Raw genomic sequence first — 24,521 nt, forward strand, 5'->3', positions numbered from 1 at the left:
AACGACCGCACATAAGCCGCCGCGGCCTCCAGGCGCGCCCCCCGCCCGGAGAGCGGCCCCGCGGGCTCGCGCCCGGCTTCCCCACCCACCCACGCAGTCATCCAGTCACCCTATCGCCTAGCAACACCGACACAGGCCCCGCCATTGGCCCGGCCCGGCCCGGGCGCCACGCCCCCGAGCCTCCGGATTGGCCCAGGTGCAGTGAATGAGCCGAGGGCCCCCCCCCGCGCCCCCAGCCGCTCCGTGTGTCCCCTGGCCCCCGCGAGGCCGGCGCCCCCACTCTGGCACCACGCTGCGCCCCTCTTTTTTTTGTCCCCAACAAGCACCCCCCCCCCCCCGGCGATCGGTACCTATGGCGCTCCGGGCCCTTCCGGCGCCGTCCGCGCGCATGGCCCGCTCCCTCACACCCACACTGCCCACCCGGAGCCTGCGCGCGGGAGTCCCGGGCCTGAGGTGGAGGCGGGGGTGCCCAGGCCCGAGCGGGGGCGGAAGCCCGGGCCAGCCGGGGCCACCGCCCCCCGCCCCGGGGAAGCGCAGTTCGGCCGCCCGGGGCAGGAGCCGGGCGGAGCGGGGCGAGGGGATGCCCGTCCGGGGCCGGGGGGAGGAGGGGCAGAGGAAGCGGCCGGCCCCGCCCTCCGCGCCGGCCCCCCGCCCGGGGGGCGCTCTTCCGCCCCTCCCTCGTGCCCCCTCCCCCTCCTCGGAGCAGGGTCCCCTCGGTGGGACTCGCGCCAGCCCCGCGCACTGGGATCACCCCACGGCCGGCTCCGGGAGCCGGGCCCGGCCGCTCATTGGCCTGCGTGAAAGAGCCAAACTGTCAGCCCATGTGGCGTGGCCACGGGAGGATGGCAGCTGTTTAAATAGAGTCGGAGCCGGAGCTAGAGGGAGACAGAGAGAGGCAGCGCCGCCGCAGCGCCAGCAGCAGCAGCAGCAGCAGCGCCCGCAGCGCCCGCAGCGCCCGCCCGCCCGGCCCGGCCCAGCCCCGGCTCCGCCGAGCCCCCCGCCCCGGCCCCGGCCCGGCCCGGCCCAGCCCAGCCCGCAGCCCCGCAGCCCGCCCAGGTAACAGGCGAAACTCGGACAAACCGACAACGCGCTTCTCCCCCGGCCCGGGCCCCGCGCGGGGCGGCGGCGCCATCTCGCCCCCTGGCCGGCCGTTCCCCGGCCTCGTGCCCCTCCCCGCCCCCCCCCCCGGGCCTTGGGTCCGAGCCCCCCCCCCCGGGGCCCCCGGGGGCCCAGCCACGCGGGCCGGGCGGGGCGGGGCGGGGGGCGTAATAACCGGGCGTGCGCTTCCTGCCCGTAACCGCTGGCGGAGGCCGGAGGAGGCGCTCACCTGCCCGGCGGCCGCTCGGGCTCTGCCCCGGGAGGTGAGGGGCTGCCCCCGCCGGCCCCGCCCCGAGCCGCGCTCCCCAGCTGGCCCCCGGCCTCCGATCCCGCGAGGGCCGGGCTCCGGGGGAGCGGGGCCCCGGCCCCGGAACGGAAGGGAAAGGTGGGGGCCGAGGAGCGCCGTGGGGGAGGGGAGGTGAGGTAATAGCCGAGGAGCCAGAGGAGGGATGGGAAGGGAGCGTGCTCGCTGCATTGTGCCGGGGCTACCCACAGCCATTTTGATCCCGGCCCTTGAAGATGGAGTTAGACCCCGGCTGGGCCCGGGCTCCGGCCGCCTACAGACCCGAGGATGAAAAAAGTGCCCGCGGCCACCTCCGCTGCCAGCACATAATGCAGCCTGTGTGTGGAGCTCGGGAAGGGGGTGCAGCCCCCTTCCTGTGCGTGATGGCACTGGAACCCAAGTTCTCAGCCCTGCCTCGTGTGTGTGTGTGTGTGTGTGTGTGTGTGTGTGTGTGTGTGTGTGTCTGTGTGTGTCTGTGTGTGTGTCTTTGTGTCTGTGTGTGTGTCTGTGTGTCTGTCTGGGGGGGGCAAAGAAATTAGGGCAAGCAAAGGGATTTTCTGCATGTTAGCCACCCAGGCCTTGTTCTTGCAGGCGGTGGGGGGAACATTATATTTGGGAGTCTTTGACTTTCCATTCAGCTTAACACTTAATTCACAACCCTTCCTCCCAACCCCCTGGAGATCCTCTCCCCAGGAAGGGGCCTGGCTACAGTAACCAGAGCATTGGACTAGAAGCCTGATGACCTGGGTCCCAGTCTTGACTGCCAATAGGTAACTGGGTAAATTTGGACAAGTCACTTCGCCACTTTGGGTGTCACATTCCTCATCTATAAAATAAAAGAGCCAAACTACAGAGCCTCTAAGGTTCTTTCTACCTCTGACAGTCATTGATCTGGCAAGGGAAGGAAATGACTTTTTTCCCTCATCTTCTCTCAAGGACAGAGGCTTTGCTGACAAGCTACCTAGGTGTAAGTACTCCCACTAAGATCCTCTAGGAGAAAAACTAAATAGAAAACTGAGCAAGGAGTGCCAAAGGATGTGGGAATCAAGGAGAAGGGTAGAAATTGCACCTACAGGACCTTGGAGGACTTTTTGTGTATCTTTCAGTGTGTTTGCTAAGGATTTCAACACCAGGTTAAAATCGGGGCCACTCAAAGCTTAGAATGCAGAATTAAGCAAGACAACCCTACCTCTTCTCTGAAGTCCCTTTTCTGCAGAAACCCCAATCCTGGCTAAGTGCTGATGATCACTTCTCCAGCATGAGGTAAAGATAGCTGGCCCAAAAGTGGTAGTGGGGCTCAGAAGGGATGGAAGGATGTGTGTAGAAACATGGACTCGCAGCAAACAGCCTTGGAAGTCTGTTCCTGGGAAGCTTGGCCTTGGAGGGGCTCAGCCAACTCAGCCAAGCATTTCCTCCCAACCAGAACTCCGTGTGCATAGCAAGTAGGTAGAGAACAGAGGAACTGATTTCTGGAACAAGGCAAGCTGGTGCCTGGGAGTTCCACACCAGTCATCTGGAGTGGATGAAAGGCTCCTTATTCCACAAGAGAGAGAGAAAGAGCTTTGAGCAGGAGGGAAACCTGCCCCCCCCCCCCAGTAAATCTTACCTGCCCCCTCCATAAAGGGAGAACTGAAGCCACCTATGTAAGAGACCTGGGAAAATAGGAGGCTTTTCTCACTACTTAGAAAAGCCAGAGAATGGATTCTTCTCACAGGAAAGGGGCACCTTGCTATCTAACCATTAGCTGTGCCAGGCTCCAGAGGACCAACGGAAAACAATTCACCTGTCTTCTTAATTCAGGGAACTTCCCAACTTCACTTAGAAGTCTGATCAAGTTGTGGGAACCTAGCCGCCCCCCTGGTGTTAGCCTTGCTACCCAGGGTTCTGATCTCTCTCTCTCTCTCTCTCTCTCTCTCTCTCTCACACACACACACACACACACACACACGTGATAACAGTAAGAACATAATAATAATAATCAGTAAGAACGTTATTTTAAGAAGGGGTCCAGAGATGTGACCCAGTAACTGAAGGAATGCTTGATTACTAAAAAGGTTATCAAAACCTCTGACCTAGAGAGTTGCTGAAACTCCAAAAAAGGTCTTGAGATTCTGCCAGCTCCCTGAACTTACTCTAAGAATCAGACTAGCTGTGGGCAGAAGCAGCCTGCACAATGGAAAGGTAACCAACCACTTCTTCCTTTCCTTCAGAGTCCCCTACCTCCCAGCTCTGCCCTAGGAGGTATAAGAGGCCAGGGAGGTAGATCCCTTGGAAAGTTTGACTGGAGAATAGAATTGAAGCAGGACTGATAGATAATCCCTTCCTGGATTTCTGAGGTACCTGTGTGCCAATTAAAGGTCAGATTAGAAATGGAACTGTGACTCTTCCTGGATGCCCAAAGCCCACTAAGGCCAAGACTTAGAATTGTGGTTACTACCAGGCTCTAGAACTACAACCACTCATTAAGAACCTACTATGTTCTGTCACTGTGATAAGTCTGGCCATACTTTTCAATAGAGATGAGCCCACCCACCACTGCCCTCTCTAATCTTCTTTGCCATTTATGGCCTGTGCCTCTCCTTCAGCTTGTCCAATGCTGTTTTCTATCATCATTGATCTTTTTTCATGTGCCTTGTCTTGCCCAGCTAGACTTATTGATTCCTTGAGGAATTGATCTTGGGGAATCCTCTTACTCATTTATGTATCTCCCACAATGTCTTGTATATCATGGATTGGTGAATTGAGGCCTGGTAATTTCAAAAACCCTCATTTTCAAGATGACAAATTGAGACCCAAAGAGAATGGAGCAAGCAACTTTCTCTAGACAGTTGATCTTGAGAGGGGCAAGGAAGCTCCTATGGCTTCCAAACTTAGTGCTTGTTTTCTCCTGCCTGCCTTGGGTTTACAGCCCTCCATTGTTTACTGATAAATCTGTTGATTTGTTGAAAATGAAAGAACCTCCCAGCTCTGGCCTGCCTGGGGAGAGCAGGACCAAGAGGGTCACTCTGGCTCAGGTGAAGAAGGCTCAGGTCTTCATGACTGCCCTGTCAGGAGCATCAACCTCCCTTTTCCTCCAGAAGCTTGGCAGTTGGCCAAAGCCAGTGAGTTCACATGAGGGAAAGTGGCCAAGCCCTCTACATGGCCCTCTATGCCCTCCTGGCAGAGGAAAAAGAAAGGGTAGATATGCTCTACAACCTGGAATCTCAGGCTCCCAACCAGAAGACTGGAATCTGGCTTAGTCAAAGGAGCCTTGGCTCCATCAAAGCACTTTAGTTTGACTACCTGTGCAAACTCAGGCAAGTGTTTATCTGTAAAATGAAGGATTGGACTTAATGGTGCCCTCTAAGCCTCTAAGGTCCCTTCCAGCCTCTGAGCCCATGAGCTCTATTACTCAAGTGAGAGAGTTGACCCTATCATTAGTTTTCTCATCTATAAATACCTAAGGGTTTGGACTAGGTAATGTTTTAGTTCTGTGGCCATGACTGGGTCTAGAAGCCCTAGGGAGCTGGAATTCAGTCGTGGGAGGGAATCAGAGAAAGATGAATGTTGAGGGCGATTCCTCAGTCTACCTGACAGTAAGGGCTAAGGAAAAGGGGAAGCGGCAAGCAGTGCTGTTAATTCTCCTTAAAATTTCTCTAGGACAATGGAGCCCCATGGGGGAGTCTGAACAGTCAGTCATTGTGCCCATCTCCCCAGGCCTTCCTCAATTCAGCTCCTTTCCCAGAAGCAAAAAGATTTGACTTAGACCTCTGTCTTGGTTAATTTTCCTGGATTTTCCCCCCTGCTTCATTACTTTTTTTTTAATTTTTTAGTTTTAGTTTTTGCAAGGCAGTGGGGTTAAGTAGTTTGCCCAAGGCCATACAGCTAGGTAATTAAGTATCTGAGTCTGGATTTGAACTCAGCTACTCCTGAGCTCTATCCACTGCGCCAAATAGCTTCCCCTTATTTTGTTATTAAGTGCCCACCTGACAAAATGCTAAGAAATGGGGAAGTAAAGGCAAAGAACAATTCCTTCTCTCAAGATATGCACAATCTAATACAAACAGCTATGCACAAACATGATATAAGACAGGATAAATGGAAAATAATTTCAGAGGGAAGGCAGTAGGATTAAGAAGGACTGGGAAAGATTTCTTGTGAAAGGTTGAGCTTTAGTTAAAACTTAAAGACCCTGAAAATGAGGTTTCCAGGGAAACCAGCTGCTAAAAATGTCTAGGAATTTGATTTTGAGTGGCTAGTATAAGACTAGAAAGGGGCCATGTAATCATTTTTTTATACTTTTCTTTTTCCTATTAAGGTTCAAGGTTCTTAACAGGTAGAAGCTCTGTTACATGAGTTTTGGAGGAAATCCAGAGCAGTTTTCTCTCCTTTGTCTTGGTTAGCAGGGTCTTTTCTTATCACAATGATCTTTCTTTCCTTGATTCTATCCATTTCTAGATTTGATCATTCAACCCTACCAAGCATTTTAGCCTTCTCCACCTAGGCAGTGGAGTAGGATCCCATTACAGCCAGCTTGAGCCCCAGGTTCAGAGGCTGAATTTGGGACTGGTTTCTCCAGAGAGATAAGCATGTCTCAGTGTCTTCAGATAGGCCTTCCTTGGATCCGACAGTAGAAGATTGTGGAGGTGGTGGGAGGGAACTGTATATAACCAGTTCTTCAACTTGCCTTTTCCCTTCATATGCTGGGATTCCCGTCCCTAGTGTTCAGCTTCTGACTTCCCCTACAGAAAAGAACTGGAAAATGGAGGAGGTGGTGATTGCAGGAATGGCAGGGAAGTTACCCGAGTCAGAAAACCTGCAGGAGTTCTGGGATAACTTGATCGGAGGTGTGGATATGGTCACGGATGATGACAGACGTTGGAAGGCAGGTGAGTGCCAAAAATCTAGGCCTTGTGGACAAGGAGGATAGTGACTTGGACATGTGAGGGGAAAATTTTGGACTGAAACTAGGATTACCTGGATTCTAGCAAATTCTCCCATGTCCTCCTCTAATTAGCCATGTGACTTTAGGCTAGTCTTTTCCCCCTACCCCCCCGCTTTTTTTCTTCATCTGTAAAATGCAACGGTTGACTTAAAACAGGGATTCTTAACCTAGAGTCAGTAAATTTCAGGGTTTTGTCTTTTTTTTAATCATCAATAACTGTCCATTTAATTGATGTCATTTGTAATCCCATGTATTTTATTTTAAGCATTTGAAAATGTAGAAAAAATTAAAAAAAATAGACTTGACCAGATTACCAGAAGAGTCCATGGCACAAAAGGTTCAGACCCCCTGAACTAGATGATCTTTAGTGTCTTCCTCCACTCTGCTTCCTTTCTGCTGAGACACAATCTCTCCAATCTCTTTTAGCCTAGAGGTCTTTGGTGGTCATTGATTTGTCCTCCCATTTCTCTGTAACATTTCCTCTCTCCTTTTCCCAAGAGCTTTTGGACTTTCTGCTTCCTCTCCTGTAAAATGACAGATATGGACTAAGTTATCTCTTAAACCTGCTTCAGTGCCTCTGGTTCTGTGAATTCATTCTCTCCAATTTGCTCTGTCTTCCCCGGGGAAGGAATTTCACTCTCCTTTTCCCCTCCCCCTACCCCCATTGAGATGCTTATCTCCTAGTAGGGTTTGCTTTGAAATTTCCAGGAATGTTCTCTTCCTGGAAGTCCCCACCAGAGCTAGTCCTGAAGTGCAGAGCTGACAACAACTTCATTATCATTTCTTCTCAAATTTGCCTGCTGTACACCTTTATTGCTTTGCTACAGTGCCAACCTCCTCTACTCATGGAGGTATAGGAGATGTTTTATTTAAATAGGACCACCAAGTATATTAATTTCTCTGTGGCAGTCCTGAAAAACTCATTCCTAAGTCGGGGGGGGGGGGGGAATGAAGTACATTCAGGGGATATCTCCAGACCTTTCTCTGATCTAGCAGAATACATAAAGGTTGTTGCTTCCTGTATTCCCTTCTCGAAGAAACAACTTGTCAGATAAACACTCAGCCTGATCCCCCTTCACACCCAGGTTGGTTTTCTGGAGCTGTCCTACCTGACTGGCAGGAAGTGACTCACCCAGAGCTGCCAATATCAGTCTGGGCCAGGTCAGGCCAGATGGAGCTGAGGGGCTTCTCATCTTAAGGATGGAGGTGCAGAATGATGATGTGGTCCCACTGTTGCCCCAGACCATTCCACTGTAATAGTGCTCTGCCAAAGCTGGGAGTCCTAATAGGACTGACTCTCTTTTGTGATAGTGAGAGGGATTGAGACACACAGGAAGAAAGCTGTGACTACACAGATTAGTGCTGCCTAGACTACCTAAGCCCTTGTTCCCTAGTTCTCTGCCTCTTCACCCTGGCTGTCCCACTCTTCTTCCTTGAAGCTTTATATCTTCATCTATGATCACTGACTTCTGAATTTCTTTTAGTTTAGCTGATCTGGTCTGCATATCTGTTCTAACTTCTTTTGAGGGTGAAGAATGTCTTGGATCTCAAAACAGGTGATAAAGAGGAAGAGAAGAAAGCTTCCCAGAAAGTAGAAATTGTCACCTAGCTTTGGGCTAAAACCCTTGGAGTGTTGACTATGTTTCCTTACAGGACTTTATGGACTTCCTAAGCGATCTGGGAAACTAAAAGACCTCTCCAAGTTTGATGCTTCCTTCTTTGGCGTCCACCCCAGACAGGCTCACACAATGGACCCCCAACTCCGATTGTTACTAGAGGTGACATATGAAGCCATCGTGGATGGAGGTGAGTGCCCATCCTCACCACCCGTCAGTTAGCCTTGAGCAGCATGGGGGTGAGGATGACAGACCTGTTCAGAGACCTTTCTCTCAGTTGTCCCAAGTGGTCAGTAATGGAACTCCAAAGGAGATGGGTCATAAGTGTTATGTGCAATTAGAAGTAGGTAGGGACAGACATCACCTCTCTGAGAGGCTTCTACAGAGGAATGGTTAACTGATTTTTGCTTCTGGATCTTAGTGAGCCCTGGCTTATGGGATTGAGGGAGGGGAGGTATGTGTGCCATAGGATGAGGTACTGTTTCTTCACCAGTCTATCACTGAGATGTCCTTGATATGTGATAACTTCCATTGTTTGCTTATTCTTATCAGTCTGGATTTGATTATGGGATAGGAGGAGGAGGTGGGGAAAGAAAATTCTTTGGGACAATAGATATCACTGGGTTGAGAAATAATGGACTAGGGCTCTGGAATTTCTTCTGACCTAAAATGGAGGCTGAACTAGGATTGGGACTCCCCCTAAATACCCTGGGAATGATCTCTGGAAGAAAAAAAAAATCAACCACCCACCCCTTTCACTGACTGAGCATTCAAAGCATAGACTGTTGAGGGGTGGGCTGTGTGAAATTCACAGAGCAGATCAGTGACCAGCACTTTGCCCCCCATTCCCAGACTCCCATCCTACTTCCTTCTTCCTGATGCTTTTACCTCCCATTCTCCTTAACTTTGACTCCCAGAGCCAAGCCATAAGGTGGATCGACACCTCCAGGGACTGCAGATACAGATGACCACAGAGTCAGTGGTTGCCCCAAGACTCTGCTGCTCACTTGTTTGAGCTGCCTGTCATTGTGTGTGCCTCCACTCTCTTGGGTAGAGTGGTCAATTCTTCTCCATCTAATTTTGCCCCCATTCTACACATCTCTACTTCTTCCTTGAACTCTGGCAGGCCTTTCTGATAATGCTTCTCATTGCCAATCCACCCCTTGCAGCTAGAGTTCCACCTACATTCTTCTCCCAGTCTGGAGCTCTGGCAGCCGGGCTCTTCTTGATCTCATATTGCTGCAGGTGCCTTTCTTGCTTTGAAGAGAAGTGACTGCAGGACCGTTTTCTCCCTCCTACTCCTTGCCCTGCCCCTTCTTCACTTCCTTTTCCCTGCCTTCTCTGCCCTTTCCTTTTCTACTCTTTACTCTCACCCTCCCTACCCAGCTCTTCTTTTGGCAACTTGAAATCTTCCCTTCTTTTAATTTCATACTATCTTTTCTGTTTCACTTTATGCTCCTCCTCCTAACCCCCTTCTGGAAGCTATCCAAATGCCCTTGCCAAACCCCCTCCCCCTCGCCCCCTCAGAATTTGGGCATCAAGGAAAAGCTGCCTAGTGAACTCTGTTCCTTCTTTAGAGTTGGGTAGGTCATCTGTAGCCTGATAAACACTGGGAAGCTGGGTTGATTCAACTTTGTGCCAGGGTTCTTCTCTTGTGGGCCTTCCGTTCATAGCCCTAGGGCTATCAAGTACATCTTCATTCCATTCAAATGCAGGATTTTCCTGGTTTGGAGGAATATAATAGGTATTGTTGACTAGATTTGAAATCACTCCTCACTTCCTAATCATATACAACTGATTGCACAAGGTTACTGATTTGGAATCAGAGGACCAGGTTCAATCTTACCTTTGCCATTTACCACCTGTGTAAGTAACCCAGGTCAAGTCACTTAAATTGCTAGGGTCAAAGTTTCTTCATCTGTAAAATTAAAGAATCCAACAAAATGATTTCTGGGGTCCTTACTAACCTTACATCTATAATCCAGGTGGCAAAAGCTTTACCATCTAGTACTATTTACTTATTTGGGAACCAGTTGATATAGTTCCAGGCCTGGAATCAGAAAGATCTAAGTTCAGATCCTGCCTTAGACATTTATGATCTGAGTAACCCCAAGTGAGCTATTTTACCTTTCTCAGCCTGTTTCCTCATCTGTAAAATGAAGAGATTTATGTGATGTCCCGTTAAAGCTTATCTTGCTCTCTATGGGTAGGGGAATTAGAAACCTCCTAATATTTGGAAACATCTTTGGATACTCAGCCAATTTTTGACAAGAATGAAGTGGTCACAGTGCTAAAGAGAGCACAGCCGGTTTGTCCGGATGTGTAGGTGGACTAATATCCAACAGTTATTTGGTGGGGTAGCAATTGTTTTCTATTTGGTATAAGTCAACATAGAAACTCTTCTTTTCTCTTTTAGGGAAATTGCAATCATTTAATCAGACACAGTAGCACAGGTTGTACTTTAATTGTTCTCAGTGAATGTAAAGTAAACTAGGCCTTTCCCCACACCATTTATGTAGATGTCACAATAGATTTGAAAGTGGGAGGAGGTATACTTGTAACTAGTTCCCTGATGAGTCACACCTAGTAAAGAAAACTTTGCTGCTCCTGCCCCAAAAGTGGTCAGTGTCCATCTCCACCTTGCAGCCCTGGACACTTGAATTGTCTCCTTGTGCTGCTGCCTTATCTCAGCATGCATTTAATGCTTGGGTGATCAGTGATGTGTTTAATCTGCCTCCAACTGACTCCCTGGGGTCACATCAATGCATTTCTCTGTTCTCCTAATGTCCACATCTCAAATTCATCTTTTAAGTCAGCTACAGGAAGCATATTTGACAATTTGCCCTTCATCCTTCCTTGGTCCCAAGTTTTGTCTTCTGCAAATGGAAAGTCATAAACCTGTATTTCCTTCAACTCCCTCTTCGCCTCATAGTCTGATAATTTCCAATATCCTCTTGGGTTTCTGAAGAGAAAAAAAATAATCCCTAGACTCTTACTAATCTGTTTCACATTCCCTGTTGTCTTATTAGAAAGAACATTTTCTTATCCCTGTAGAGTTTTCCTAGCCTCACCCCAGGCCTTGAAAATCACACTTTCAGCTAAATTTTGCCATGACATTGGAAAGGGTCCAGTTAAAAGTAAGGGTCCTTCAAGGTAGAAGGGATAAAATTGACCCTGATATCAAGTCAGCTTCCTGTGTACATGGTTTCTGAATAATCAAGCCCCATACACTGAGTACTTTGCTCCCTTGGCAGGCATCAACCCAGCTACACTTCGAGGGACCAATACTGGTGTATGGGTGGGTGTGAGCGGATCAGAGACCTCAGAGGCCCTGAGCAGAGACCCAGAGACACTGGTGGGCTACAGCATGGTTGGCTGCCAACGGGCGATGATGGCTAACAGACTGTCCTACTTCTTTGACCTAAAAGGTGGGTGAGGGGGGTCAGGAGGACTGACCCAGTGGAACAAACACTAATTCCCTGTGCATTCCAACAACACATGCTTACACATTCTGGCCCAATAATAGGGAAGAAAAGGATGCCTCCTTCCTTCTTTTCCCCTTTACCTAGGGAAGACAATGGGCAGGTAGATGGTGCAGTGGATAGAGCACCAGATCTGGAGGCAAAAAGTCTTCTCTTCCTGAGTCCAAATCTAATCTCAAACACTAGCTGTATGATCCTGGGCAAGTTACTTCACCCTCACTCCCTCAGTTTTCTCATGTGTAAAATGAGAAGGAAATGGCAAACCACTTTGCCAAGAAAACACCAAATGGGGTCACATAGAGTGTGACTGAAAATAGCTGAACAGAAGCATGATATTGATAGGGGAGTAATAGAGAGCATAGCATTAGAGTCAGAGGCCCTGACTCTGAACCCCGCTCTCTTTTTTGGGCTATACTTCACTTAGTTCATCTATAAAAGGAGGGGTTTGAATAAGAGAACCTCCAAGGTCCCACCTAGTTTCAGATCTATGATTCTATGAATGGCTTTATTGGGATTCCCCTGGGGGGGGTGGTCTTCTAAGGTCCTTAAGATCCAGGATTTTCTGTGGCTAAAACAATAAGTTGTGTGATGATGATGCTAATGAACCTTGTGGGCCCCAAGCATGAAGGGGGCTGCTTAGCATCTCAGAAGCTTTTCCTAAATCTATCTAGTCCTTGTTTCTTTCTAGACCTGGGTCTTTATGGAAGTCTCCATGACCCGTAGGCTGAGACTTGCCCAGTTCTCTCTGCCTCCTGCTTTTTTCTCCTCTGCTTCCCCACTCCACTACCTGATCTCATCATTTGTGCTCTGGTTTACAGGACCAAGCATTGCCTTGGACACTGCATGTTCCTCCAGCCTTGTGGCTATGCAGAGTGCATTCCAGGCCATCAGTTCTGGGGAATGTTGTGCTGCTATTGTAGGGGGTATCAACATCCTACTCAAGCCCAACACCTCGGTTCAGTTCATGAAACTGGGTATGCTCAGTCCCGAGGGTGCCTGCAAGGCCTACGATGCTTCAGGTAATAAGAGAGGGGGGCTTAACAGTAACCTTGTCAGAAATCTTCCACAGGGATAGGAGGAGGAGGAAGGGAAATGGTCAGGATAGAAGTAATACAAGTGGTGAACAATCCTGTCTCTGCTCTACTCTAGCTAGCCCCATCTTCTAATGATGACATTAATAAACAAAATGATAGGTGTTGGGGTGGCTAGGTGGCACAGTGAATAGAGCATCAGACCTGGAGTCAAGAGTATCTGAGTTCAAATACAGTCTCAGACACTTAATAATTACCTAGCTGTGTGGCCTTGGGCAAGCCACTTAACCCCATTGCCTTGCAAAAACCTAAAAAAAAAAATTGGTAGATATTGGAAAGTTCACTAGATATGCAACATGGAAATAACTATTTTCAGACTCTGCTACTGACTAGCTGTGTGGCCCAAGTCAGGTCACTTCTCTTTGAAAGGAGAGAATTAAAACCTACCTTTACAGTGTTCTGTTGAGGGTCAAATGAGATAATCAATGCAAGGGACTTCATAGCCCCTGAGACACCACAGGAGTCGTCAATTCTGGTTTTTCTTAAGGACGTAAGCATTGTGCTGTAGCAAAAGGGCCAGTAGAAGACTGGTTGGTTATCTAGTGTCATGAGAATTTTCCCAGCTAGCCAGGAGGGTCCCTTCAATATAGGCTACCAGCAAGGCTCTCTGAGCCTCAGTTTCCCCAATTGTTTATTTAGAGAATCAGACCAAATCCTTTGCGAGGTCTCTTTCTCCTCTAGCACAGAGTGCTATGACTTCTACCACTCCTCCCAAGAGGCTGTGGTTTTTTTTTGTTTTTTTTTTTTTTACTTAGATATCTGGGGAGACAATTTGAGGAGTAATACCTGTTTATTAGATGCAGAAACTGACCCAAGTCATGTTCTCAAGAATGGTGGCAGGGTAGGAGCCTAAAACAAGTCTTAGCTTCAGTTTATGATCATGTGCAAATGTGAAGTCCTGAGAGGATCTTGTCTTTCCCCTCAGGGAATGGGTATTGCCGGGCTGAGGCTGTGGTGGCCATCCTAATGATGAAGAAATCCATGGCCAAGAGGGTGTATGCCACAATACTGAATGCTAGCACCAACACGGATGGCTTCAAGGAGCAAGGTAGGTCTTGAAGTCAAGGGCTGGGTACAAGGGTCACCAACAACAGATAGAGCCTGTCTTGGGTGCTCTTATTTGGACCTTGTTCTGCCTTCCAGGTATATACAGTCTCTTTGGAGGTCAAAAGGGTTATAGTCTCAACTAGTGTCTAGGGAGGCTACCCCAGTCAACTGATCAGCAAGTATTAACTAAGTATATACATGTGCCACACACTGTCTGTGCACTGTGTCCCTGCCTTTTGAGGAGCTAGCCAAAGGATACAACATATAAAAATATAGGTATGGACAAGAAAGACAAATGGTTGTTTATTGGGTGGAAGGGGGATTGCACTGGCAGCTCTGGAAATCAGTAAAGACTACATAGAGAAGCTGGTATTTGAATTGAACTTTCAAGGAAAGTAAGAATTCTGAAATGCAGAGGTGAAGAGGGAATGCACTTTCAAGCATGGAAGAGAGCTCATTTAAAGATATGGAGGTGGGAGATAGAATATCATGCATGAGGAATACTGTGCATGAAGGGGAATAATACATAACGAGTCGAGAAAGGAAGAAATGGCAGGTTGTGAAGGGATTTAAGTACTAAGCAGCAGCAAGTTCTGTTGGATCCTAGAGGTAACATGGAGCCTGTGTAATTTATAAAGTAGTGTTATGGTCAAACCTACAAAAGTCACTTTAGCAGCTTATTGGATTAGCAGCTACGGACAGGAGGACCAGTTAGAGAGCTATTGCAATCATCTGAATAATTAGTGACTGTACAAGGAGAAGGAAGGGGATGAATTGTCTAAGATGTTTTGGAATTATCAGTGGAAAAGATCTGGCAACTGAATAGATAGATGGTGTGAATGAGAGCAAACATTTGATGATTGCCACCAGGGTGGCAAATTCATGTGACTAGAAGAACAGAGAGGGGAGTCTGAAAGGGTCTGAGTTCTGTTTTGGAAATACTTTGTTTGAGATGCCTTTGGAGCATCTTGTTTTAGATATCTAATGAGCAATTGCTGATGAGAGAGGCTAGAGCTGGATCTGGGGCATCCAAGTCTAGATGATAATTGAACCCATGGGAATTGATGAGGTTTCTAACAGAATCTTGAGAGGAAAGAGAACAGAACTCAAGACTGAGCTTTGGGATTTACAGAGGAAGTTGTTAGAGGATTCATGGATGGTATCTAGCAAAAGAGACTGTTCGTCTGACAGGTTAGAGGAGAACTAGGAAAGAGCAGGGTCAAAAAATCCAGGGAGGATAGTATCCAGGAGAAGGTAGTCCATGTTGTCAGATGCTGTAGATAGGTTTAAGAAACTGAGATCTAAAAAAAAAGGCCATTATTAATTTGTCAGTTAAGAGATTATTGGTTGGAAAGAACTACATCCCTTGAAAGTAGCGTTTTAGGGGTGGCCAGGTGGCGTAGTGGATAAAGCACCGGCCCTGGAGTCAGGAGTACCTGGGTTCAAATCCGGTCTCAGACAGACACTTAATATTTACCTAGCCATGTGGTCTTGGGCAAGCCACTTCACCCCATTTGCCTTGCAAAAACCTTAAAAAAAAAAAAAGTAGCATTTTGAATCCATGGTATCTGGAGGTCCCAGGTTAGGAGAAATTGACCAAGAAACCGTGGGGTGGTGTTAATCTGCCATGTTGAGCCTTCAGAGAAGAGAGGTACTTGGTTTGGCAGGGGGAGGATCAGAGAAGTCATGGCAGCAAAGGGGCATACCATCCAAAAGATCTAACTAGTAGATGGGTTGTAGGAATGAAGCCACCAGTGGGTAAAGTTGATAAGGCCATCAGGGCCTTGAAGATAGTATCTTCTTGCAGGTGTGACTTTCCCCTCTGGAGAGGTACAGGAACAGCTAATGCGATCTTTGTATAAGAATTCTGGAATCTCCCCTGACTCACTGGAATACATTGAAACTCATGGCACTGGCACCAAGGTGAGATCATGGTTCCCACTCATTCTCTTTTTCCTTTACCTTCTCACCCATCTCAGCCAAGATTATGCAAATGTTTTGTCAGCTCTTTAGAAAGTAATTCTGGGGTGGCTAGGTGGCACAGTGGATAGAACACCCGCCCTGGAGTCAGAAGTACCTGAGTTCAAATCCAACCTCAGATACTTAATGATTACCTAGCTGTGTGGCCTTGGGCAAGTCACTTGCAAAAACCTAAAAAAAAAATTAGTTTGGCCAAGGGACTCTTGATTTATTTGTTTGTTCTCTCAGGTTGGGGATCCTCAAGAATTAAATGGTATTGTCCGGGCTTTGTGCCAATCTCGCCGTGAGCCGCTGCTAATAGGATCCACAAAATCAAATATGGGCCATCCGGAGCCTGCCTCAGGGCTAGCGGCCCTGTCCAAGGTAACCTCGTAGGGAATGCTTCATGGTTCTGCCCAGACTAAACTTGTTAGGATAATATCTCCATTCTAAGGTGATAGTGTCTCCCTAACTTTGGATAGGGTGGTCTTGGGGTTGAGGAGGTTGACTCATGCAAGATAGTTTTTCTCTGTATGCCCAAGTTTATCTACTTCTTGGGAAAGTTACTGGGAAATTACTCACCTGGCTTAAGGGAAAGATATGTGTCTTACATAGTGTCAAACCAAATGTCTCAGTGAGTGTGGCAATTACCCTTTTCCCAATTTCAGCCTGCAGAGTGATTTCTCCACTTACAAGTCCCTTTCAGTCTTGCTGCTGCTAGAAATAAATTGGATTTAATCAGGAAGCAAGAATGGGAAAAGGTATGATAGGAATTATAGAAACAAGTAGGGGAAGCTCTAAATCTGAATCAGAATACCTTAATTCCAAATTTACCTTTACCCTGAATTCCCTCAGTGGACCTCAGTTTCCAAAACTGCAAAAAGAGGGAGCTATACTAGATATTAACTAAAGTTCCTTTCAGTTATAAAATTCTGGGATTCAATCCATTTCATTTCCTCCTCTATAAAATGAAAGGGTTGGCCAAGATAACTTCCAAAATCCCTTCCAGCTCTGATATTTTTTGATTCTTTAACTAGTAAGCAAGTCTAATGGGAATTTGGAAACTGGTAACTTGGCCCCAGAATGAGATTGCCACCCCTACCTAGCCTGGCTGGTTTGACTAGGTGTGGTTGATTGATTGGGCTTGACTCTGGGGGAGGAGAGGTAGCCATGGGCTGGCTGGATGATTAGTCTCCTCCTGCTCTGTGTAGGAGGTTGATACCCTAAACAAGTACCTTCGCTTCCCTGAAGCCTTCGGCTCTCCAGCCCCCCATTTCAACCCTCCTCCCCCAGTCTTATGTTTCTTATCTGCCCTCCCATCTCCAACCTGAATACTGATCTCTGTTCTGAGGCTAAACCTAAGTCACTGTTCACTTCTGGGGATGGTATCATGGCCCTTGGATAGGAAAGGGGTGATGCGGGAGGCAGGCTTCAAACCCATGTTCCCTGAATCAATCAATCCAATCAAGGGGACAGGGATATATTAAAGATTTATTATGTGATAATCATGGGAATCCAAAAACAAAAGTGACATACCTTCCCTCAGGAACCTTGTATTCTAATTCAGGATACAGGAACCCAAAGGAGATACACAGAAGCTTTAGAGGGGAAGGCAGTAACTGTTGGGAGGACCAGGAAAGTTAGCCCTTGAGCTGGGTCTTGAAGAAGCCAAGAATTCCTGGTTAGACTCCGGAAATGGGGGCAGCCATGCAAATACACCAACTGGAGACAAATTCCTATATCTCAGCAACTTCAAGAAGGCCAGTGTAGCTGGAAGGCTTAATATGGCAAAGGGCTAAAGAGTAATAAGACTGGGAAGAAATTTAAATGCCAAACAAAGAGCAATAGTGGGTCAAAGGTGCAGCTTATATTTTATTCAAAAGGTAATAGGGCACTACTGGAATTTTTGGGTAGGACAGTGACATCACCGACTCTGTGATTTAGGCATCTTTACCTTGTCAACTGTATGGAAAGTGGATTGGAGTAGGAGACATTTGAGACAGGGAGACTAATTAGGAAGATATTGCAATAATCAAGGTAAGAGGTGATGAGGGCCTGAACGAATGTGATGGCAGTGAAAGAGGAGTGAAGATGTGAGGGAGAGGGACGTAAGAGAACAAGTGATGGGTGTAGGGTAAATGAGAGTAAGGAGGAAAAGACAACACCAAGGTGGTGAGCAGGAATGGTAGCACCCTTGACAAAAGTAATAATGTTCAGAAGAGACCAAGTGTGAGGATAAAGAGAAATGAGTTCTGTTTTGACCAGGTGATAGTGTCTTTGATAGTGATAGGGAAATTTAAAAAATGGGAAGGTTTTGGAGAAAATGAGTTCTGCTTATGTATGAACTAAATTTGAAATGCCTGTGGAACATCAAATGTTCCAGATGTGGGATTGGAGATCTGAAGTAAGATTAGTTCTAGAAATATAGTTATAATAGTTTTCTGCATAGAGATCATTGAAACTGTAAGAGCTGATGAAATCACCAAGGAAGAGAGTGTGAGGACCAGTCTTGAGGTTTGACATGAATGGTGATCCAGCAAAGTAGACTGAAAAGTGGTCAGAGAGATAGGAAGAGAACAAAGAGACAGAAGTATCAAAAAAAAATCACAGTCTTCAGGGATAGCTAGGTGGTGCAGTGGATAGAGCACTGGTCCTAGAGTCAGGAAGACCCGAGTTCAAATGTGGCCTCAGATACTTTAATAATTATCTAATTATGTGACCTTGGGCAAATCACTTTTTCCTTGCAACAAACAAAAACAAAAAACTCACAGTCCAGAAATGTCCAAGGGTCGACAGTGTCCAGTTCTACAGAAAGATCAAGAAAGAATGATGATTAGGGCATTGGATGTGGCAGTTACAGGATCATTGATGATCTCTGTGGTGAAGTATAGTTTGATACTGTTGTACACCATCAGACCCACTGTCTCCCTCCACTCTCAGATCATATTATATTTAAAGAAGGGGGGAAAAAAGGAACCCTATGGAGCCCCTGTGTGCCCTTAGGGTGCTGGTATGAATTAAAGCCACCACTAACGACAACAAACCAATCTGCCATTACCATACTCTGGGTTCTAAATTGAAGGGATAGAACAAACTCTGAGGTGCCTTGCAGATCTAAGTTCTAAGGTTCTAAGATTTAGAAGGTAGGGCCCTCACAGCCCAAGGGCCAGGCATGGTTCATAGACGAATCAGAATTCCTATTTGTCCAGAAAATAGCTATCTTCCCCTGGGATGTAGAATTATAGATGGTTAGTTCCATTAGACTATGAGAGCATCATAAACCGTCTCTCAGGCACTGTATTACTGTCCGTAAAGGAGGGAAAATTTCCCAGGGTGCTGTTCTTTAAAGCTTCATTAGTGTTAGCAGGAGTGGGTAGGATTCTGGATTCGTTTAATAGTTCCAATTTGAAGTGGAGTTAAGAAAGAGGCTGGTCCTGCTCTAGCCCTGAAGAACCAGCTGCAGAGAACAAATTTTCTGAATGTCTTTCAGACATTCATCTACATTCTCCTGCTTCATCTTGCTCTTAATCCACAGGTGCTTCTCTCTCTGGAACATGGGGTTTGGGCTCCTAACCTTCACTTCAAGAACCCCAACCCTGAAATCCCTGCACTCCTTGATGGAACACTGATGGTGGTGGACAAACCAATTCCTGTCAAAGGCGGCAATGTTGGCATCAACTCATTTGGTTTTGGTGGCTCTAATGTCCACATCGTTCTCAAGCCCAACACCAGACGGGTGCAGTCCCTACATCCCCCATCCTTGCCACACCTGCTGCAGGTCAGCGGGCGAACAGAGGAGGCTGTAGAGACACTGCTGGAGCAGGGTCAGTTGCAGGCCCAGGACCAGACTTTTGTGAGCATGCTCAATGACATTGCCATGGTCCCCACAGCCAGCATGCCCTACCGAGGTTTCGTTGTGCTTGGGGGAGAGAGCAAGGCCAAGGAAATACAAATGGTAACCTCAGGGGAACGACCCCTCTGGTTCATCTGCTCTGGTGAGTTTTCTAGCCTCTTTGTCCCATCCCTGATCTTATCCATCTGAAACCCTTCCTAGGGTCAGGGCTTTATTCTAATCATATAATCTGAGAGCTGAAAAGAACCTGTCCGTTTCTGTTTCCAAATGCAGTGACATTTAAACTAATTCTGTGATTGTTGTTTTCTACCAACACTTAATAAGTTGTAAATCCTCTTTGCTACACATTAAATCTCAGTTTTATCATTTCCTCATGTCTGGGAGAGAAAGGATGAGAACCAAAAAAAGATAACATTTCTGTTTATAAGAAATTCATTTGTGTTTAATAAGTTTCCCTCTTTTCAGGAATGTCCAAGGGTCAACAGTTTTCAGTTATGTAGAAAGGTCAAAAAAGAATGATGATTAAGAAAAGATCATTGGGGGCAGCTAGGTGGTGTAGTGGATAAAGCACCGGCCTTGGAGTCAGGAGTACCTGGGTTCAAATCCGGTCTCAGACACTTAGTAATTACCTAGCTGTGTGGCCTTGGGCAAGCCACTTAACGCCGTCTGCCTTGCAAAAACTTAAAAAAATAAAAGATCATTGAATGTGGCAGTTACAGGATCAATGATGATCTCTGTGGTGAAGCATAGCTTCCCTCTGATCCCTCTTACCCTGTCCCTGAGTCTTCTCTTCTCCAGGCTCCCACTCCTTCCCAAGGGCTGTCCAAGGGATCCTCCCACATACACACCTGACAATCTCTCCTCTGTGGCCACCTGAAATGGACTGGGGGTGGGGTGAATACCTCCTTCCATGCAAATGGGAGGGGAAAAGGAGGTTAGATTTAAACTAGGTAACTTTATCTTCCCACCCCTCAAAACAGGTATGGGCACGCAATGGCGGGGGATGGGCCTGAGTCTCATGCGACTGGACATCTTTCGTAACTCCATCTTGCGCTCTGATGAGGCTGTGAAAGAGTACGGCCTCAAGGTATCTGACCTGTTATTGAGTACTGATGAGACCACCTTTGATGACATCGTCCATGCCTTTGTTAGCCTCACTGCAATTCAGGTAGGTAAAAAGATACTTCTCCATCTCTATATTCACCTTATCCCAGAGACCTCTCCAGGGGTACTACCTCCCCATCATACAAAACAAGCAATCCTTTACTCAAGAAAAAGGTTTCAAAGATAAATCTGTTTGATTTTGCTTTTCTTTCTGAGTTGGGGGTGGCCTGATAAGACATTTTGATGATCTACTTAACTCAGATACATCTTAGCTAGGGTGTGTGAGGGGATGGTCTAGCCAGTAACTTAATGGGTTCCATGTAGAACCTTTTGTTAATGTGATCAAGGTCATGGGTTCAATTCCAATTTGAACCAGGAAGTATCACACAAAGAACAATTCTATTCATCCATCAAAAAGTAGGACCTTAATTTTGGCCAGACATCTGTCTAACATTTCACTGGTCTAATGAGGAATGGGATCAGGTGTGGCTAACTTTTACCCAATTAGAAAAAATCCAGGGTATTTGTGCTGCTTATAGTGAGTCAATATTATTATCTTTAATAATAAAAGACAGTTTTTAATATATGACTTCTCTCTCTCCCACCCCTTATGCCACAAATCTCAGAGTCCAACAAAGACATGGCCCAGAACTGGGTAGCCCTATACTGTCACTTTCTAATTAGAGGCTAGGGAAAGTATTAATTGGAGGGTCAGTGATCCTTGGTCTGATTGACTTTTCCCCTGTTACTCCCTTTCTTCAGATTGCCCAGATTGACATGCTGACGGCAATGGGCTTAAAGCCAGATGGCATCATTGGCCACTCCTTGGGTGAGGTAGCCTGTGGCTATGCCGATGGCTGCCTCACCCAGAATGAGGCTGTCCTTGCTGCCTACTGGAGAGGCCAATGCATCAAAGATGCCAAGTTCCCTGCAGGAAGCATGGCAGCTGTGGGTAAGTAACTTGAGAACTGCCATGCTTTTATATGGGTCTGTCCATTCCAGGCTCCCCTGGGAAGTCAGGACAGGAAGAAATCAGAAATGGTCCCTAGGCCCTGAACAGACTTAACATGGAAGGTGAAGATCTGTTTTGTCTTCAGTAATCAACTCTGTCATTTGTATTAAGAATTTTCTCCCTACGCAGAGTTGTGCAAGATTCCTCCTTCTTGGTGTATTGTGGGTGAAGAAATGACATAGAACAAAGGGAGAATTTAGGCTTCAGTTCCAATTCTCTCATTTCCAAGCTGCTGTGGCCTTGGACAAATTACTTCCCCTCTCCCTGGGTCTAATTTTTATCTATAAAATGAATAGCTTGGACAAGTTGATCTCCAAAGAGATCTTTGTTTCTCACATTGATGGCCCTTTTCTTCTTCCAGGGTTGAGTGGGTTAATTATCCACTCAGTGATTATTCATGACAAATGTTTAACTCCAGGCTAGCTTTCAGCCCTATTCCCCAAACTGCTTCCCAGCTACCATCCAGGAAATGCTAACTCATTTGAATGTTAGCCTAAATCAAACAAATAAGGGAGATAAATTCATAGCAGGTGGGTTTTGGGGTTTTTTTTGTTTTTTTTTTTTTTGATATTTAAGCCCTGCAATGTGTTCCAAAGCTAAGTAGTAGGAATTATCTGTGTATTAGATTTTGGATAAATGTCCCTGCTCTGCCAAATTGTGACTTGAACCAAGTCAACGATTTCTTTGAGGCTCCATCCTATCACTTCCAAAATGGGAATATAATACTTGCAATATATATTTCATAGGGTACAATATGCATTTTTATAAATTATTAGTGCAGCCAAATGGGCTGTAGATAGAGCACCAGCTCTGGAGTCTGGAGAACCTGAGTTCAAATATGAAACTTACTAGCTATGTGACCTTGGGCAAGTCACTTAATCCTGATTGCCTGGCATCCAGGGCCATCACCAGTTGTCCTGCTTCATATCTGGCCTCTGGACCCAGATGACTTTGGAGGAGAAAGTGAGGCTAGCGACCTCCTCAATCAAATCCATTTTCACATGCCTGTCATGGCATTACCTTCTTGATGTCATGGTCTTCTTTGAGAACAAAGGTCTAACATCATCATCAGCATCATCAATAACAACAATATTGCTGTATCAATCCAACTTCTTTTTCTCTTAATCTTTGTTACTATTATCTTCTGCTATGAGTTTTCCATCTTGTCACTATGCTCCATAAGCATAAATCAAGATTTTGCTGGAACTAATCATTTGGAATAGGAAAAGCCTAATTTTAATTTCTCCTCTTAAGGAGGTTGCCCTTTAATATGAACCATAAGATAGAAATGTAATTAAGCATGGATTATATACACCAGTCACAACAGTGCCTAGAGAGGAAGGAAGAGATTGCATTAGGAATATACTTGACAGGTTGAGAAAGTCAAAGTGGATGGTGAGGGGAAGGTGGGAGATCAAGGCATAGATTTATTAAAAATATCTGACCCAGAATGGCCAAAATTTGACATGGCTATTATCCTGGCTGGGTTTGACTAACCCACTGTGCCCTCAGGTAGGGGAAGCCTTCTGTACTTGGATCCTTGAGTTATATACCTTAGTATCTTCCCCCTCCTCCCTCCTAAACTCCATGGAAGTTCACTTAAGCTTGTAGCCACCCTCCCCATCCCCTCACAGCTACAGATCCAACTTGTGTAAGCATCTCTACATGCTTATCCTCAAGGACTTGTACTTGTCATCAGCTACTAGGTTCAAGAAAATCCAATGTAGGGGAAGGAACCCTGGGAAACAATGAGTCTTTGCCCTCCACAGAAAGAGACCTTAATCTTACCTGGGAATCCCATTATTCTTGACCCTTTGTTATTTGAAATAACACTTTTGCTCCCCATTTTTAGGACTGTCATGGGAAGAATGCAAACAGCGGTGTCCCAAGGGTGTTGTCCCTGCCTGCCATAACTCTGAGGATACAGTCACCATTTCTGGACCCCAGGTGAGTAAAGACCCTGGACTGGAGAAAGCAATGGAGAATCTGGTCTTCCAGGGCAGCAAGAAAAATCCCATCTTTAGATTTCCTCTTAGTCTGGTCATCTGTTACTTGGGTGGGTGGGTGGGGAACTGGGATAAAACCATTTTCTAAGAACCCTTAGAATGAGGACTCAGGTGCTGTGATGAGAGAACTGCTACTTTGGGTACTCTGATATTTTAGAGTGTTCTGGCTTTCATCTTCTGAGCCTCATATATAAATCACAGGACCTTTTCTGTAAGAAGCAGTTTGGTGTAATGGGAAAAGCAGTCTTCTCAAACAACCTGTGTTCCCTAGTATGCTGCCATAACCCAGCACTGTCTTAACTGGTTCTGTCACTCTAGGGAAGTCCCTTTGCCACTATGGTGGCAGTTTCCTTCCCTGTAAAATGAGGTGATTGGACTTGATGATTTCTGAGACTTTTTCCAGTTCTAATACTCCATGATGCTCAGCTGGCTTTTCAGACAAATGAGCATGTCATATATTCCAGCAAATATAATTGTGACTTTAGAAACGATAGTTTGAGGAATAACCAAGTCTGTCCTCCTCCCTACTGCTTCCAAATGCTTCCCCCTTTTGTTTCTTTGAAGATGGAAGCTTAAGAGAATTGACTCTGTCCATTTCCCTCCCTCTCCCCTTCCCCAGGCTTTAATGACCAAATTCATCGAGGAATTGAAGGCTGAAGGAATTTTCGCTAAGGAAGTGAGAACAGGTGGAGTTGCGTTCCACTCATACTTCATGGAGTCCATCGCTCCTACTCTGCTTCAGGCCCTGAAGAAGGTGAGTGAAAAGAATCTGGGGATCCCCTATCAGGTACCTCACGTCCACCTGCTATAGAACCAACCCTCTAAGAAGCACCAGAAAATATTCATGAATGTAAAATACAAAGAGAGCCAAGTACCTGTCCTCAAGTTAACTTATCATCTATTAAGGAAAGAGGGTAAGTTCCAGAGCAGATGAGAGGGGTTCCTCCTCTGAGTCTTAGTTTCCTCACTTGTAAAATGAGGACATTAGATTGAGTCCTCTCATGTCCTCCCAGCTCTCACCATTCTGTGATTCTGAACCAAGAAGA

General features: G+C 46.5%; 1 protein-coding gene across 2 annotated transcripts in view; it reads left to right on the top strand.

The window, feature by feature from the left end:
- Positions 1–995: 995 nt before the first annotated feature.
- The window catches only part of FASN (fatty acid synthase), a 53,572-nt gene continuing 30,046 nt past the window's right edge, over positions 996–24,521 (top strand). Inside the window, exons 1-13 of one of the 2 annotated variants that reach the window (XM_074224816.1) lie at positions 996–1,056; positions 6,109–6,249; positions 7,959–8,111; positions 11,176–11,349; positions 12,222–12,422; positions 13,420–13,542; positions 15,349–15,464; positions 15,750–15,884; positions 19,036–19,495; positions 20,334–20,521; positions 21,220–21,409; positions 23,322–23,416; positions 24,095–24,229. In XM_074224816.1, coding sequence (XP_074080917.1) covers positions 6,123–6,249; positions 7,959–8,111; positions 11,176–11,349; positions 12,222–12,422; positions 13,420–13,542; positions 15,349–15,464; positions 15,750–15,884; positions 19,036–19,495; positions 20,334–20,521; positions 21,220–21,409; positions 23,322–23,416; positions 24,095–24,229 — 2,097 coding nt within the window. In that variant the 5' untranslated portion in view covers positions 996–1,056; positions 6,109–6,122. Of the gene's footprint in view, positions 1,057–1,283; positions 1,484–6,108; positions 6,250–7,958; positions 8,112–11,175; positions 11,350–12,221; positions 12,423–13,419; positions 13,543–15,348; positions 15,465–15,749; positions 15,885–19,035; positions 19,496–20,333; positions 20,522–21,219; positions 21,410–23,321; positions 23,417–24,094; positions 24,230–24,521 lie in introns of those variants that run through there. The other variant, XM_074224815.1, reaches the window with a different exon arrangement.

Source organism: Macrotis lagotis, chromosome 2, assembly GCF_037893015.1.
Source record: "Macrotis lagotis isolate mMagLag1 chromosome 2, bilby.v1.9.chrom.fasta, whole genome shotgun sequence".
NCBI lineage: Eukaryota > Metazoa > Chordata > Mammalia > Peramelemorphia > Peramelidae > Macrotis > Macrotis lagotis.